This window comes from Gavia stellata, chromosome 9, assembly GCF_030936135.1.
Source record: "Gavia stellata isolate bGavSte3 chromosome 9, bGavSte3.hap2, whole genome shotgun sequence".
NCBI classification, from domain to species: domain Eukaryota; kingdom Metazoa; phylum Chordata; class Aves; order Gaviiformes; family Gaviidae; genus Gavia; species Gavia stellata.
The window spans coordinates 33365230-33382232 of NC_082602.1; the positions used below are offsets into that span (position 1 = coordinate 33365230).

The 17003-nt window shown below is 41.2% G+C and overlaps 1 protein-coding gene across 1 annotated transcript in view; it reads right to left on the reverse strand.

The window, feature by feature from the left end:
- SHTN1 (shootin 1) overlaps nucleotides 1-9440 on the reverse strand; it is a 45069-nt gene extending 35629 nt beyond the window's left edge. Inside the window, exons 1-4 of the mRNA XM_059821394.1 lie at nucleotides 9346-9440; nucleotides 7011-7179; nucleotides 1517-1614; nucleotides 466-547 (exon numbers count right to left, since the gene is read on the reverse strand). Coding sequence (XP_059677377.1) covers nucleotides 466-547; nucleotides 1517-1614; nucleotides 7011-7179; nucleotides 9346-9432 — 436 coding nt within the window. The 5' untranslated portion in view covers nucleotides 9433-9440. The remainder of the gene's footprint in view (nucleotides 1-465; nucleotides 548-1516; nucleotides 1615-7010; nucleotides 7180-9345) is intronic.
- Between the last annotated feature and the right edge of the window lie 7563 nt (nucleotides 9441-17003).

Here is a 17003-nt window from a genome sequence, read left to right on the forward strand (position 1 = left end):
TCCTTCCATAGCTTAAAAATCCTACTTACCTCATTCCCAGCACTCTTGCCTTTTCCTTATCGCCCTATGAACATAAAACAAGTTGCTCCCAAGTCTTTAGATACTCAGAATTATTAGCTGTGTCCCAACTAAAAGGAAGGCTGAGGTAATGATTTTGGAAAACAGGAGATTAAAGTTCAAACTCCATCTCTGTGGAGGACTGCCTTCCTGCCCTAGTTTGCCACAGAGCAAAAAGTTTTCCTATTCTCACATTCCACCTGCTATTTACACTGTCACATTTTCCTGGAGTAGAGATAGTCTAGAATAGTCCATGTGTTTATGCAGTGCCTGCAGCAATGAGGCCAAGTGTCAGGTATGGACCACAGTCACTGTTCTGTAACCTATTCTTTGTACTACAACATAAAAGCTCTGAAGCTTCTGCAAAGGATGTAGCAAACTGTTAGGGAACCTGCTGAGACCACACACCTCTGTTACATTTCTCCAACAGTTTTTGCTGTCTATTAACTTCTGTTGTCAAAACAGCCTTTTCTTCTTTCACTTTATTCACCTAGAAAAGTATAAAGAACAAAGCAAAAATAAGAGTAGCTTAATTAGTGGCATAAGGCATATAGCAAGACATAATGCAAGTAATATTTTCTTTCAGTAATTCTGTTTCTTATGTTTGGCTTGATCTTAGGGTTTCCAGTGGGATGGAAAGCATTTTTACCCCAACTTACAGCCCCCATAACAGGTGGCTTTAAAGGGTTGTGAAGTAATCCTTCACATGGGGCTCCCCTGGCCCATTCGCATGGCACGTACAAGTCACAGCTGCAAATATAACATCTTTGGAACTCTTCAGGATGAGCACTTAGTTGAAAAGTTACTAGCTTGCCCTTGACTGCATTTTAATATAGTCAGACTGCTGTTTTGGTTTTTTTTCCCTGGGCTCTGTTTATTGTCCAAGAGCTGTCAGCTGTGTCTTTCTGAATCCAAGTGTTGCATAGACAGGAAGAGCCACTAAGTCCTGATTTGCATCAGTACGTGGCTTATCCAGTTTTCAAGCAGGAATGAAACTCTGCTGGCTCAAAAAGCCAATTTGCTGGTCTAATTACCATGACAGGGCACTGCCAATGGCTAAACTCAAGGATACACTCAATGAAGTAGCACCAGTGATTAAACTGGACATTCTCCAAAAGTATCTCTTGCATATCCACAGGTTTAAGGAAATCCAAAAAAAAAAAACCCGCAGGCTGTGATGGGTGAAGGGCTGTCAGGAAGGGGAGATGACAGTAATAATATGAGCATTAGAACAGATCATGAAAAGTCACGCGCCAGCAACAGCAGCAGACTGGACTCTGACACAGAAGGCCCCTTCTAGGCATATGCCCTAAGTGCTCCATCATATGGGCAGGCTAGCAGGACTTGCGATTAGATAGTATTCAATTAACTTCACAACTGAGCGTTTTTAGCAAAATTAGATACAAGAAGTACTGACTACACGCTAACGTGGTCTCGCCTTCCATGGTACAATACATACTTCTTCAATTACTTCTACAAGTTTGCACCTCAGGTTTTCCAGTTCAATGGTTAAGGTCTTCTTTTCCTCATGAACAGATATGATTTGATCTCGCAGCTCTACAGTTTGAGGAAGGAAATGAAAAATATATTTTATTCTTGGAAGAAAACAAAAAAAGGAAACATCATAGCAATGCAAGTACAATCAAGTATGGAACACTTTAACCGCATACAAAGCATCAGTTTTATTCAAGGTACATCCTCAATAATTTAGGAACTTCGCCTAAGTGTCAAGTAACAGATCTATAACTGGGCCACAGTTTCAGATTTACTCTATTGAGGTAAGCTGCCTTGTTCAGTACTGCTGTCTTTTATTTGCATGCTGAATGATTCATTTCCTGCTATAATGGGGCCAATCCTGCCACCACAGAGTATCTGCAGTCCTACTCAGGAGACTGTCACATCACAGAGACTCTAGTACGGAGGTAGCAGAAAGCAATTTTTAATAGGCATCCTTTAAAACAAATTAATGCACTTCAATTCTTTTTGGATCATGAGTTCTTGTCACAAGGGAAATAAACAAAACAACAGGCAGTTAATACTTAGGAGGTTTTCACTGAAGAAATTGTCCTGAACAGCTGCCAATTTATAGTCTCTGTAATATTATGTGAACAGAGTCAGAATATAACCTTTACTGATGGAAGAGCTAATGCTTGTAATTTTCCCCACAGAATTTTTGTTCCTTAATTATCAAAATATGAAATAAATTAAATTCACAATGGAATAAAACATTTGATTATAATCACTTCTTAACAGGAGATCAGTTTGCATACATAATATATCAAGGTTTAGGTTAACATAACACCACAAAAATATAAATTTATTGATATATATTAGCTTTCAGTAAGTGCTCTCATTCCCCACCTGCTTCCAGTATTTCATAACACTGCTGTTCATTGAATACCAGCCACGAGTTGAGAAAATTGCTGCTAATCAATTGCAGATGATGATGACATGCAGGATAGCATTCTGTTTGGTCTCATATCTTGAAAATGTTGATTCTACTCCAGCCCCCCACCCAATTCAGAAGCCTCAGATTTCTTTTCCTCCAAATTAAAGACACACACATTTTAAAGTAAACAAAAAGACCTGTTTTCTGTTTTATCAATTTGTGCTTTCCAGTAAAATTAATGGGGAAAAAAGTCTCACTGAAATATATGGTAACTGGACTAAGTCAGGTCTTACAATACATATATCAACCCCATTATCCAGAGAAGAAAGCATACCCATATACCTAAGTCCTTATAGATGTGTACAAGAAATGTTTCTTTTCAGATCCAGGGTGTGCACTAAACTGCTTGACCAACACAGATGAGTTTTCAGTTCTTGTTATATCCAAAAGGACAGTGAAAAAGAAAACCCAAAACCTACAAATGAATTTCAGGTACTGCTCTGAGACCACTCCACACTTCCATTAGGAACTACAGCTTTACTATCACCTTTCCCTAACGTGTAAGATACCTTCCGCTTTTTTTGCTATCTGAGAAACAAAATTTTATCCCTTTAATAAATGAGAGGGTGTTAATCAAAGAGCCTCAGACTGTACTACCTTACAGGGGTCAGCAGAACTGCCACCTTGGACTTCCGGAGGGCTGACTTTGTCCTGTTTAGGAGCCTGGTGGACAGAGTCCCTTGGGAGGCAGTCCTGAAGGGCAAAGGAGTCCAGGAAGGCTTGACGCTCTTCAGGAAGGAAATCTTAAAGGTGCAGAAGCAGGCCGTCCCCATGTGCTGGAAAACGAGCTGGTGGGGAAGAAGACTGGCCTGGCTGAAGAGAGAGCTTTGGGTGGAACTCAGGAAAAAGAAGAGAGTTTATGACCTCTGGAAGAAGGGGCAGACAACTCAGGAGGACTACAAGGATGTTGTGAGGTTTTGCAGGGAGAAAATTAGAAGGGCCAAAGCCCAACTAGAACTTAACCTGGTGACAGCCATAAAAGACAACAAAATGTTTCTATAAATACATTAGCAACAAAAGGAGTACTAAGGAGAACCTTCATCCTTTACTGGACGCGGAGGGAAACATAGTGACAAAGGATGAGGAAAAAGCTGAGGTACTTAATGCCTTCTTTGCCTCAGTCTTTAACAGTAAGACCAGTTGTTCTCCAGGTACCCAGCCCCCTGAGCTGGAAGATAGGGGCAGGGAGCAGAATGAAGCCCTCACAATCCAAGGGGACATGGTTAGCAACCTGCTGCACCACTTGGACACCCACAAGTCTATGGGACCGGATGGGATCCACCCAAGGGTACTGAGGGAGCTGGCGGAAGTGCTCACCAAGCCACTTTCCATCATCTACCAGCAGTCCTGGCTAACCGGGGAGGTCCCAACGAACTGGAGGTTAGAAAATGTGATGTCCATCTTCAACAAGGGCCAGAAGGAGGATCCGGGGAACTACAGGCCTGTCAGCCTGACCTCGGTGCTGGGGAAGGTTATGGAGTAGATCATCTTGAGTGCCATCACGCAGCACGTACAGGACAACCAGGCAATCAGGCCCAGTCAGCATGGGTTTATGAGAGGCAGGTCCTGCCTGACTAACCTGACCTCCTTCTATGACAGGGTGACCTGCTTAGTGGATGAGGGAAAGGCTGTGGATATAGTCTACCTGGACTTCAGTAAAGCCTTTGACACCATTTCCCACAGCATTCTCCTGAAGAAACTGGCTGCTCATGGCTTGGGTGGGTGCACTCTTCGCTGGGTAAAAAACCATCTGGATGGCCAGGCCCAAAGGGTTGTGGTGAATGGAGTTAAATCCAGTTGGCAGCCGGTCACAAGTGGTGTTCCCCAGGGCTCAGTATTGTGGCCAGTCTTGTTTAATATCCTCATCAATGATCTGAACGAGGGGATCGAGTGCACCCTCAGCAAGTTTGCAGATGACACCAAGTTGGGCGGGACTGCTGATCTGCTCAAGGGTCAGAAGGCTCTGCAGAGGGATCTGGACAGGCTGGATCGATGGGCCCAGGCCAACTGTATGAGGTTCAACAAGGCCAAGTGCCGGGTCCTGCACTTGGGTCACAACAACCCCATGCAACGCTCCAGGCTTGGGGACGAGTGGCTGGAAAGCTGCCCCGCAGAAAAGGACCTGGGGGTGTTGGTCGACAGCCGGCTGAATATGAGCCAACAGTGTGCCCAGGTGGCCAAGAAGGCCAACGGCATCCTGGCCTGTGTCAGAAATAGTGTGGCCAGCAGGAGTAGGGAGGGGATCGTGCCCCTGTACTCGGTGCTGGTGAGGCCACACCTCGAATACTGTGTTCGGTTTTGGGCCCCTCACTACAAGAAGGACATTGAGGTGCTGGAGCGCGTCCAGAGAAGGGCGACGAAGCTGGTGAGGGGTCTGGAGCACAAGTCTGATGAGGAGCGGCTGAGGGAGCTGGGGTTGTTCAGTCTGGAAAAGAGGAAGCTGAGGGGAGACCTCATCGCTCTCTACAACTACCTGAAAGGAGGTTGCAGAGAGCTCGGTGTTGGTCTCTTCTTGCAAGTGACTAGTGATAGAATGAGAGGAAATGGCCGCAGGTTGCACCAGGTTTAGATTGGATATTAGGAAAAACTTCTTCACTGAAAAGTTTGTCAGACGTTGGAACAGGCTGCCCAGGGAGGTGGTTGAGTCACCAACCCTGGAGGACTGTGGATGAGGCGCTTAGGGACATGGTTTAGTGGTGGACTTAGCAGGGTTAGGTTTACAGTTGGACTTGATCTTAAAGGTCTTTTCCAACCTAAATGATTCTATGATTTGTATATATTTACAGAAAACTGGTGGGAGGGAAGGAATCATTCCAAGAAACATCCAATATTTTGTTGAATGGTGAGAAGGCTAAAAGACTTCCAAGATCCCCAACACAAAGCATAAATGTTTGGAATCATAAACACGCCCAGAAGAGCAGATTTTGACTTGGGCAACACCACAAAGCATTAACGGGAGTTTTGAAAACACCTCTTTCATTGTATGCGGTCTTTCACTTAGCAGGTAATCCAAGATGTAACTTCAGATTTTTCCCTGAAAACAAACACCACACTAGGGATGCAGCCCTGATTCTGCATGTTGTCAGATCACTCTGCTACTGTACACACACTTCTCTCCAGGCCCAAGGATGGAGTATCTTCTCCTACAGCAAATGGAATACCACTGCTTTTGAAAATACTCAGCACTTGTAAAAGTAAGGCCATTAACATTTAATAGTAAGGCCAGAGAGAGGAGCGGAAGCCAGGAGTTCTACAACCGTTACAACATGCCACATTTCATTCTTTAATAAATTCCTCATCAAGACAGAAGCATATGCATCCAAGCCTTCCTGAAATATTTCTCTAATTTGACCCTGCTACCCTCCTAACCACGTTCTCCTCTGATCTGCAACCCCAGTCTTTGCTCTCTTTAAATGTATCCTTGACATATTTCTCCAGTAAAAGACAAGAGGAACTCCAGAGTCTTACTTCCAATTCAGATGGGTTGCATGGTATGGATAATACCATTCTCTGCCTCTTTTCCTACACCTATAGGATGGAAAATGGCTTATTATAGAAGGGTACTATGACATCTTCTTTCTTGGGTGGGATTTTTTAAAGCATTTTTACAACACTCATTCTTTTTCCTCAGTGATACTTGTACCACTTCATTGAGGCTGCTGCATTCAAGCAGAAAACAATTAACAAGGTCAGGCTTGAAAGTTCAAGACAGCTGTACTTATATATCATTTGCTATTGTAACTTACTATCAGAAAAAAGTGAAAGATTTTTTTTTTTTTTTAAAAGTGAACCACTTAATCTCTCTCTCTGTCACCAAATGCAGAATGTTGAGCATTCTCCTTTTTTGGAATGCATACAGAATCATGATGACTTCATCACAGAGTTAAGACAAGAAAGGAAGACGGATTCTGGATTATAGAAATGTGAATTGCCTTTCAAAAAAGAACCAGAAATTTCTTAATAAAGCACAGATTTCTCTTATTAATGTATTTCCATGTTCCCAAGCTTTGCTGTTTTACCCAGTACAACAGTCCCTTTTTAAGTTGCTTGTTTGGTAACAGCTCTGGAGTATGAATGAAGTTTGTGCATACAAAGGTACATAATGGAAATAGAAATGGAGAGTCCTGCTTACAAGCTTTGAAACAGTGACATTGCAGCTGAAGCAATACCAAGGTGACCTTGTCCTTCCGCTTAACTTTTGCTTTGTTAAGGATCTGAGGAAATATTTCTTATACCGACTCAGTAACGTTGAACTCTCTTAGCTGTGTAGATCTCATTTTCCTATTGCACTGTAACTTACTATGCAGGCTGTATATACACCATATACATTACACAGTATCACTACAATCCTAACACGTTCTTACAGTCTTTCCTGCAAGTCCTTTGATAACCACTCTCAGAAGCATGACTCAGAGCCAGACGGATCTCTGGTCCAAACCAATACTGCCATCCTTTAGACAACTTTTGCCTTGTATGGTGGTGTAGGCTCAGCAGCAACACTCACCTTTTATTTGCTGCTGACAATGCACAGAATTGCATGATCCAGAGTTAGCTTCTGTATCTGTGGATGAATCATCTTCGTCAATGTTAATCTCTTCAGTGATAATTTCTGGGCCCAGTTTTGCCATATAAAGCATACTAATTCTTTTCAAGGTCTTATTTTCTTTGTTCAGCTGAAAAGTTGAGAAGCACAAACAGTAAGAAGCTAGTTAGTCTGTCTTTAAGCTGCTCTGCAAGAAAAAAAGTCAACTGTATTTTTTTTCTTCCTTGTCATTAAAGTATCTATCAAACAAAGAAGACAAAGTGACATTAGATTAAATGCTCCGTTCAACATTAAAATGGTCTGAAAATGGGAAGCTTGTCCTCTTTCTCCTCTGAGGAGGCTTGAATTCAACATAATGCTTCATCCATGCCCTTCTTTCCTCTCTGGTACTTCCAACTAATAAATACCCTGTGTAGGTTCAAATCAAATCAACTATCAAGCTTACCTGATACCATGCATTCTTTGTGATAGCTGCTTCAGCTCCCTACCCTTAAGCATGTACCAGTATCAACAGGAGCCCTAACTGAATGACCTGAAGAAGGGCCTGTGTTCCCGAAAGCTCATCTGGTTTTGCCAGCTGTATTAATTGGTCAAATAAAAACTCTTTACCTCCTCCTATGCCCTTATTTTGTTTATAAACTACAAACACCACAACTACTGTACTCCCAGTCACAGCAGAATTACTTCAAAATTCTTTTGAATTATTTTCAGTTCTCAAGAATTATTACTGTAGAGTCCGTATACGTGAGATGAAAGCCGTATCATAAACCAATTCTTTATGGATCAAACCACAAGTCAGAAACCACTCTGGGCTGGATGCCTAAACACATGCCTGGTTGGTGGATGGTACAGAAGAGGTTCTGTGATGCATCTCCACCTTGACCAAGGTGCCGGGAAAAACTGAACAGCGATTGCTGCAAATGTTTCACTCTCATCATTTTTTTTCCACTGTCCTGCATCTAGACACCCCATGCCGGCAGCTCTCCACAAGCTCAGCAGAGTCTGAGGGATGTTCAGTCACATGTTAGGGTGACTGCCCACCCACCAGCCAAGCATTCCCTGCATTCAGATCTAAGAATGAGGCTCAATTTTCTACTAATGACATACAACGTGTTGAAGTCAACATGCATTTCAGAAGTCCAATATTTACCTTGAAATAAAACATGTACTGAACAGTTAGGCTGACCCTGAAGTTTTACCTAAGCAATCATCTTTGATCCTGCCTTTCCTCAGTCCCCCAAATACAGGAGATTTACTCAAGAACTTCTTCATCTCATTCCCAAAGAATGAAACTGAGCAAGTGGGAAGGGTGGTATAAGGAACCTTATTTAGTCAGCTCACAGCAACAAACAAATCAGCTTTGGCAAAGCAGCCCCATAGGGCAAAGGCTAGTCTTTGAACTGCCCCTGTACGTGCATTACAGGAAAAGTGCAGAGAAGAAGAAAAGTTGCATAAATACGTTCTTTTTCTTACTTATATGCTGATTGTCTATCTTACGAATTCTAATATAGTGTCATTATGCAAACAATTAAGTAAATACCTCCAGAAAGTACATTGCTAATGCATCTAAATTAAAGTGATTTCTTGTTGGTGTGATTTTTACCATATCTAAGGATGTACTTTGGGCAGGGAATGGGGAGGGGGGGAGAAAGAAAAAGAAAAAAAAAGAGGCAGTCAGCATTGCTAATGAAATTTGGTTCAAAATTGCTGTAATCCATTTTCTGATGAAGTGGCTCAGATGCATTTTACACAACCAAAAATATATAACAGAGAGATAAAAACATTCTTTAATAATAATGCACTGCTGATGAGATGGAATATAGAAAATTACACACTTGCTAAATTCATCAGACTAGACGCAATCAACAGAGCAGCGGAGGTCACCTTTCCCCTGCCCTCGCTTTGCTTTCATAAACAATCACCTGAATGTAATGCAGTGGTTGACTTTTTCCATTTGATTTAGACACTGAAATGCTCATTATTGTTTTATATCTCACACAGGACAGTTCTAAAACTTGTTTTCCATTTAACCTAAATGCATATAAAAAACGAGATATCAAGATGCTGGTCCATGACTTACTGTTCCAAAATAGAAACTAAATTAAAATGGGTATTTTTTTCTTTAAAGGAAGGAATTCTATTTTGCATCTCGCATATGGCTTACAGTTTTTGCCACTTCAAAACAATTGCACAGATCTGCAAGATTATATGAAAACATACATGGGACATGTATACAATCTCAAGTTACAAAAAAATAAAAAAAGAGATGAAACAGAATCACCATAGTTCTTCTCACCTTAGAAGCCAAAGCCTCAGCACTTTCACGGCACGTCTTCTCAATTTCAAGATGGTTCTGAATACAGTTTACTTCCTCAATAACCATGTGAGAAACTAGGGGAAGAGTTTAAAAATTAGTCAGTGTTTTCCTGGATTTGACACATGCATCCCATGATCAGAAGTATTACGTCTTATTCTGTTAACTTTCTATGTAAGCATTTCAAATACAGGAAAGTAAGTACTTGGATAATCTCAATGGATAGGAACTGTTTTGAACATCTGGTTCATTGCTTTAAGCAACTCTCTCAAGCCATGTCTGCAGCATTAGAGGGGGAACTGGAGAACAGAGCATAAACTTATGGAAGCAGAAGGCCAGCACAAGCCTCACTGACCATCATCATTCACCATCTTTATTTCATTAACACTTGAGGAATCAGAGTCAGACCACTAGGACTGTCCCTTCAGATCGCCATCATAATCCTCTTGAAAATTTGGTATGGACACTGTTTTCAGAAGATTGGGACCTTGATATTTTTAAACAGCAACATCAACTCTTACAAAGATTATTTTCACCTTCCGGTCTTCAGGTTTATATGGTATTTTAAGTATCATCACACTTGCTAAACACACTGTACAAGAAGAGCTGCAGGATGGACATATAGCACTGGCCTGGGGCAAGTTTACTAGAAAATGGAGAAAGGTGTTAAGTGACCAAAGCATCCATATTTGTAGTGCCTTCTACAGCACGTACTCCACTGAAGTAAAATCATTAGCACAGCACAGTTCCTTCTTCTAGTTCTGCCCCATCAGCTTTGACGCTAGCTGCGACAGCTGGGATACACCCTGATGGATGCAATCCTGATGGAAACTAAACACTGCTTCAGTGCCTGATTTTTGACAACCTCTGCTGAACAACCCAAGTTCCATATTACTATATGGCTGTAATGTCCAAACTGTTTCTTATTTGAAGTCTCTCTGTTCTTGAGCATGCCCTAAAATAAGCACTGTGGTCTCACACCCTACCTTCACAGTCCTACAGATTCAGACACCAGCATACACACCTGGAAACACACAATCTTCCATGAGACCAGGGCCGAGAATGAGCTGCCCGACTGCATCTGAAATACATGTCTGTGCTACTGTATTTGATGCCACAGCTGGAAGAGCAAGAGACACATCTGCCCTCTGCGTTTACAGGATCCCTATTACTGTAGTGGATATGCATCGCTATATCGAAGATACGCAATATTCCTAGAGTGACCAAAAAGTTATGGAACAAGTCCTATTTTGTGACATAGGATAGCAATGTGAGTTAGAGGACGTTTAAAAGCACAGATGCATTTTGGCTTGCAATTCCTCTCAACTTCCAGCAGTACATAGGTACTTAACTAGTGTCAAAAGTCATCCTCTAAGTGACAAGCTTCAAGTCGCACAGGGGATCTGAAGCAAAGCATGAAACCCAACAATAGTTTTCCATTTCTCAAACTAGCACCTTGCTCATTGACACAACCCCTCCTTGGCTCCTGGCACTCTTATTCATCCTAAGCAGCAGCCTAGACCCTAATTCTGCAAGTCATTTCATGGCACAGATTCCTTTTCAGCCCAATGTCAGAATTTCAATGTGCAGAAAGAACTATTCGCAGATGAACAATACTTTGGAGCAGGAACAAGGCTGGAAGAATATAGTGTAAATATGGAGGACTTTTTCTAGTATCTCCTTTCATTTTCATGAAGATAAGCTTTAAAAACTAGTGATTTCATACCACTAGGTAGGAAGTAACGCTTGCCCTCTTCCAAGACTTTTGCCTAAATACTGAAGAGAGATACTTAAGTCCTCTTTGATATCCAGAGGTTCTCTTAATGCCTACAAAACAGGACTTTAGGATAGGAAAAAGCAGGCCATTAAGAAGTGTTATTTATGCAGCTGTATTGATACTTAGTCAATACTAACTTTTTCCTTAATAACATAGGAAACCAGCAATACATTGGAGTTTGCTGTCAAATCAGTAGCTGCATGCAAGAAACAAGTTCTACAAAATACAAGCAGCCAAAAAAAAAGAGCAGGGCAGAGTATTGGGAAATCTTGGTCCAAAACCTATATTCCCATGAAGTCTTTTAACAGCAGAGCAACCACACTTATTTCTTTGGCTGTCTTTTTATTTCCATTTTTTCTGACTTTCTTCACCATGAGGGTGGTGAGGCACTGGAACAGGTTGCCCAGAGAAGTTGTGGATGCCCCAACCCTGGAAGTGTTCAAGACCAGGTTGGACAGGGCTTTGAACAACCTGGTCTAGTGGAAGGTGTCCCTGCCCATGGCAGGTTGGCTGGAACTAGACAATCTTTAAGGTCTCTTCCAACCCAAACCATTCTATGATTCTATGAAATTATCTGCTCCAAGCGTGCCGTACCAGCTGCTGTATTTAATTTGAGAAAGGAAAAGCTTCAGGTAGTACATGTCCATAACTCTTCTGTTTTTATTCTACCTAACTCTTGGAATTTGGAGCAATGAAATGCTTTGGACAGGATGAGGGAGCAGTGGAGATACAGAGCTGCTCCCATTTTACAGACAGGAATCTAATGGCCTCAAGCAAAGCTAAAGTTAGGAAACAAGGACTGGGCTCACATGGCAGAACTAGGGATTACTCTTGGTTCATTTAAACTTAATTAACCTGCAATTATGATTAACTCAGGGGAAAAAAATCTTTCCAAATTAAATACAAAAATATATTATTTCCTAAGTCTGTCCAAAGTTCTTATTATGTCAATATTAAAATTCATAAAGCAGCACTAAGTGGCCTGAAACATCTCTAACCTTGACAGTTTTTTTCAGGGGTAATAATAATCCACAGCAAATGCAGGCCAACCAAAAACCACTTAACTAATTAGTAGTTGCAGTCACCGAGAAAACATGAATCAACACTGTTATTACAAGTGGCACATTTGAGTGGCATCTAATTATGACTTGATGAGCACGATACTTGCATTATCAACATTACTACTGCATCCCATCAGGGACTAAAAGCCGCTGATGGCATTGACTGCGAGAAACTCCCACTCAATGGTACGGCAGCACCCAACAATCTCCTTGGCAGGGGCACCCTCACTAAATGACATGTTAAGCGTAATTACTGGTAGACATTGTAAATAAACAGGATTGGAAGTGAAAATTGTACCAAGTGCATAAGACACAATCTGACACATTGGAAGTGGCAGCCTTAATTGAGAGTTTCTTTGACTGCTCAAGATCATTTCAACTGCATTTCTCGGAGGACAGTGATTATAACTGTGGAGACAGACGGCATAATGGTATCAGCACTGCTGACAGAGCAGTGAATTAAATTGTATCTGCTGTTGTGTGAAAGCCTTGATGAGAGGTACAGATCCTTAGTGGTCTTATCATTATAACACAATGGTCATGTTGTCATCAACCTTGCTGGCTCCAATTGAAAAGAAATGATTGTGTGTTGAAGCTTTCCCCCCCACCACCACCTTCTATCTCTTGTGCTCAATAGAACCAATTTTCAGAGAGCTATGAAATCACGCAATAGGGCCTAAAATGCAGCTGCTTGGCATACAAACGGGGCCCCATTAAACTGGAATCACACACAATATGTGTTTATGCCAGGAGAACAAATAGAAGCTGAGTACAGGCCAAGTTTATTCACAGACACAAAGCCGATGTAGCTCTTCATCAATATAATTGCCTTTTATATTGTCGTTTAAATAATGGGCTCTATTATTGCCTTAAAATCCTAATATTCCTGGCATTTTATCACTATGTTTACAAGGTATGTCCTTTAAAAATGTGAAAGGAAGATAAAAGAAACCTATAAAATTTTACAACATCAAATATTACTTCAAATTTTAAGTCTTAACTACTTGACATTTTCTGCCACACTCTGGTATTCCTTGTATCGTAACAAAAACAAAACAGGCTGCAATTTTTTCCAGAGGAATTAGACTTCTTAGAGAAGTCTTGCCTCACAGAACAGTTATCTAAGATCATTTAAGGCAGTAGATGATTCCTGTTGATTTTAGATTATTTTCCATAATTGGATCATATCAACAATTATAAAATAGAAGTGAGCAAATTCCTTTATAAACACAGTCACACAAAAGTATAGACCGTGTGATTTCCTTCTCCTGCATTAACTTCATCCACATTTCTGATGCTTCGTTGTGCAGTTCACCGTACTGGCACAAACCAGACATAACAGACCACAATCCTATTGTCATTGTCTCTTCTAAGGAGCTATTCCACTAGGATACTTCCACTCCCATTAGATGTGCTTTGTTGCTTCCAGACACCATACAGTCTCAATAGAACCATTACCACAAAAGTGTAAAACTGAATATTGACATTCTCACAGCCCAGACAAGACAGAACTTGCTCTAAAAATTATCAAGAGACAGCAGTTCATCCTAAAAACCTTTATTGGTGTGTCTATGCTTAAAGTAATTTTACTCCTTCTTCATGAAAAAAATATTATTACTAATCTCTGCAATAGGGTCAAATCCCACTCAATCCAAGCATATATCATTCTAGAAGTCACTTGCAGAATCCAGGTAAGAGAGAGCTGCATTTTTACCACTGTATTTTCACCACTTTGCACCTTAAGAATGGCTACCTGTGCCAGAGCGTATAAATACTGTGACAGCAGCTAGTCTGACAATGGTCAAAGTCTCACTGGATTATCTCCTTAAAACAAGGCTTTGAAGGAGAAACAGCAAGTGGACCTGAATCACAGCTTTCTTAACACTGCTGTATAGTATGCAGAGCGATGTTCATAACTCTCTATACCAAAAAAATCCCACTAACGTTATCAACTTACTTTTCTGAAACTCCTCCAGTTTTTTGACAGCCTCATCTCGTTCTTGCTTGATTTTGTCACACTGTAGAAGAAGAGAAAATTTATATGAAACACTGATCCCAGTTATTTAATTAGCAGTCAGTCACAGCATGCAAAATCAACAAAGATCAATTGTCGACACAATAACATACAAAAGCCTATCAAAGTATTGTTTCTTTTTGCTCTCAGTCATGTAAGATCGATGGAAACTATGCATAAAAAATTAATTACTCAGAGTATTTCCTAACCAAACTGGCAAGTTGTACTTGATTTGAGGTTGCAATTCAGAGCTACTCTGAAAATATTTTAGAAGAGCCACATTACCCAGAACTGATACAAACAGTCATGCATGTTCCACACAATAGTAAAATCAGTACTTTTCATGACAAGAATATGCTTTCAGTCTGGTTTCTTTAACAAAAGCAGACTTGGAAAAGAGGCCTACATTTCTATACCCACCATGTGCAAGGAAAACCTCAAAGCCAATAAACAGGGACATGATGTTCAGTTTCACAACATCATGAGCAAAGCTTCAGCCTTGAAGAGGAGAGGACACTCATTTTCATACTTTGAGGATTTCCCATCACCCCAGCTTTACTGATTTTGGGGTTAATGCTAATACTACACAGGGCTGCAATCACTGATCTTATGATAGAAAGGCTTCTTCAAAGAGAAAGAATAAAAGAGTCGTTAAACAGACTTCTCTAAGAAAACCCCTTCTATAAGCAAATGAAAGAACTCAAAGAAATGAGTAAACTTCACAAGAGACACAGTGATTAACCACACTGTGAAAAACACATGACTGGGGGGAAGTATGACTGGCACACAACGTGTCTTACACACACTGGTACCAGACATCCTTCCTCACATGCGGCTGTGTATGTTCACGGTAATAAATCAACGCAAGACCATGAATTAACTTCTGGAAGAGATCTGTGTGAGTGAGTTGCTTACAGTGTAACTGCAATTGCAAGGCTACTGGTCATTGGAACAGAACTGGGAAAAAAAAAACCTGAAATGATTTTGCTCGATTTTCAGTTTTTCCACATGAGGACCCACTTTGAGTTAGCTGGGAAAGGAGCCTGCTGTTAAGTGACAAGAAGGGGAAGAGCTCGATTCAAATGCAGCCAAATTCAAGAGAGCCCCTCTATCAGCTTCGGAGAACCTTGGATGAGGCCCAAAGAAGGATCTACTCTTGGGCAAAGAGAGGATGCCATTGGTGTCGCCTCAGGGGCAGCCTCCAGGAAGGCTTCCAAAGCCGCTAAGGATGGCTATCTGTGGGAGCGAAAGGAGCTGCACTCAACAAGCAATCTCTCCTCTCATAACACTGGGGTGATGAGGCAAGGGACAGCTGCTGGGTGGGGCGGGACAGGTCAGTCACCAGCTGCTGTAAAGGTCTGTGAAACAAGGAAGAGCTGCAGGAGCAAGACATGCTGAGCCAGTGGCGCCGGACAAGGACTCACCGTTTCATCCAGCCCTGTTAATAAAAAAGCTGTTTAGAGCAAAGAGCAAGAGCACAGGAGAGGTGGGGAAGGGAAATCTGTGCATCAGTTTTGCTGCTTGCTGCCCTCCCTCTCAGTCTCCTCAGCAAAAATTTGCCTTACCTTACTGGCAGAAGTGCAGTTTAAGAACAGAAGGCAGTAAAAGATGCAGAAAGGATTTCCGATTGTTCCTGCAGAGCACAGCTCCACTGCAAAAGGGGGATCAGCGTGAGCTGCTGCCTCTTCGTATTTTACAAGAGAGACACTGTAACCACACTGGCATACTTCACCCACGGATTTTTCTGCATGCTGAAAGCTTTCAGCCCACTGAACATTAAGTCAGCAAGCAGTTTTAATGCTCAGTTTAAAAACCAAGATTAGCATTTTATGGATCTGATCTGTTGCCTGTGGAAGTCAACAAGACACTTTCCTACTGATGGAAACCTTGATATAGAGGATGTGGTACAGTCCCTACCCCAATGGTAGGAAAAACGCCTTTTGAAATCCTCCAGCAACATGCTGTAAGGCGTAACAGCTTTCCCTGCGCAGCGAAAGGGGAAGTTAAATGACCTATTCCACTTCACCTTGAGTGCTATTTGCAGAGAGAGCTCCATTTGGACCACGGCAAGCTGACTGTTCTCCTGCTAGCTAGCATGTTTCTCTGCACAATCGGGGTCTGTAGGTTTGGGTCTCTGCATAGCAATTCCTGCTCCCAGTTGCAGCTTTCTGAATATTTTCCTTTCGCTGCTACTGTGATTCAGAATGAAAGAGCAGAAAGGAAAGGAGAGCAGGAGATTGTGCCCTTGCTGAAATGATCAATGGAAAGCACTTTGCCTTTTGTCTTACAATCAAACTCATGCAAGCAGAGCTGTTACAAGTCCTGTTACATATACTGTTTCAAACTGTAAAATTACGCAAACAAACTATTCATATAAAGCAATTAAGTTTCATAATAAAAAACATTGTCACCCCTTAAAATAAATTGACCTTACCTTTAGAACAGGAAAGTTTAAAAATACCAAAATTTAGAAGTGTTAGCTGCTCTCAAAAAGCTACACAGAAGCCTTCAAAATTCACAACCACCTCACTTTTCAAAAAAGCAATTTGAGGCATATATAGAATTGTTAATTGACAAGAATATCACTAATCCTAAATGTTAAAAGGCAAATACCATAACATTACTATAAAACATACTGCTTACTTTTCACATTCAAGTGCACGCAACTATCGAGGAGAAACAGTTTTCAAGTATTTACTAAGTCTCCCCTTTTCAGTATTAACAGATAGCTCCATACTATACATACAAAAAAAAAAAGTCGATAACTCCTGGATTGTCAGTCATTTTT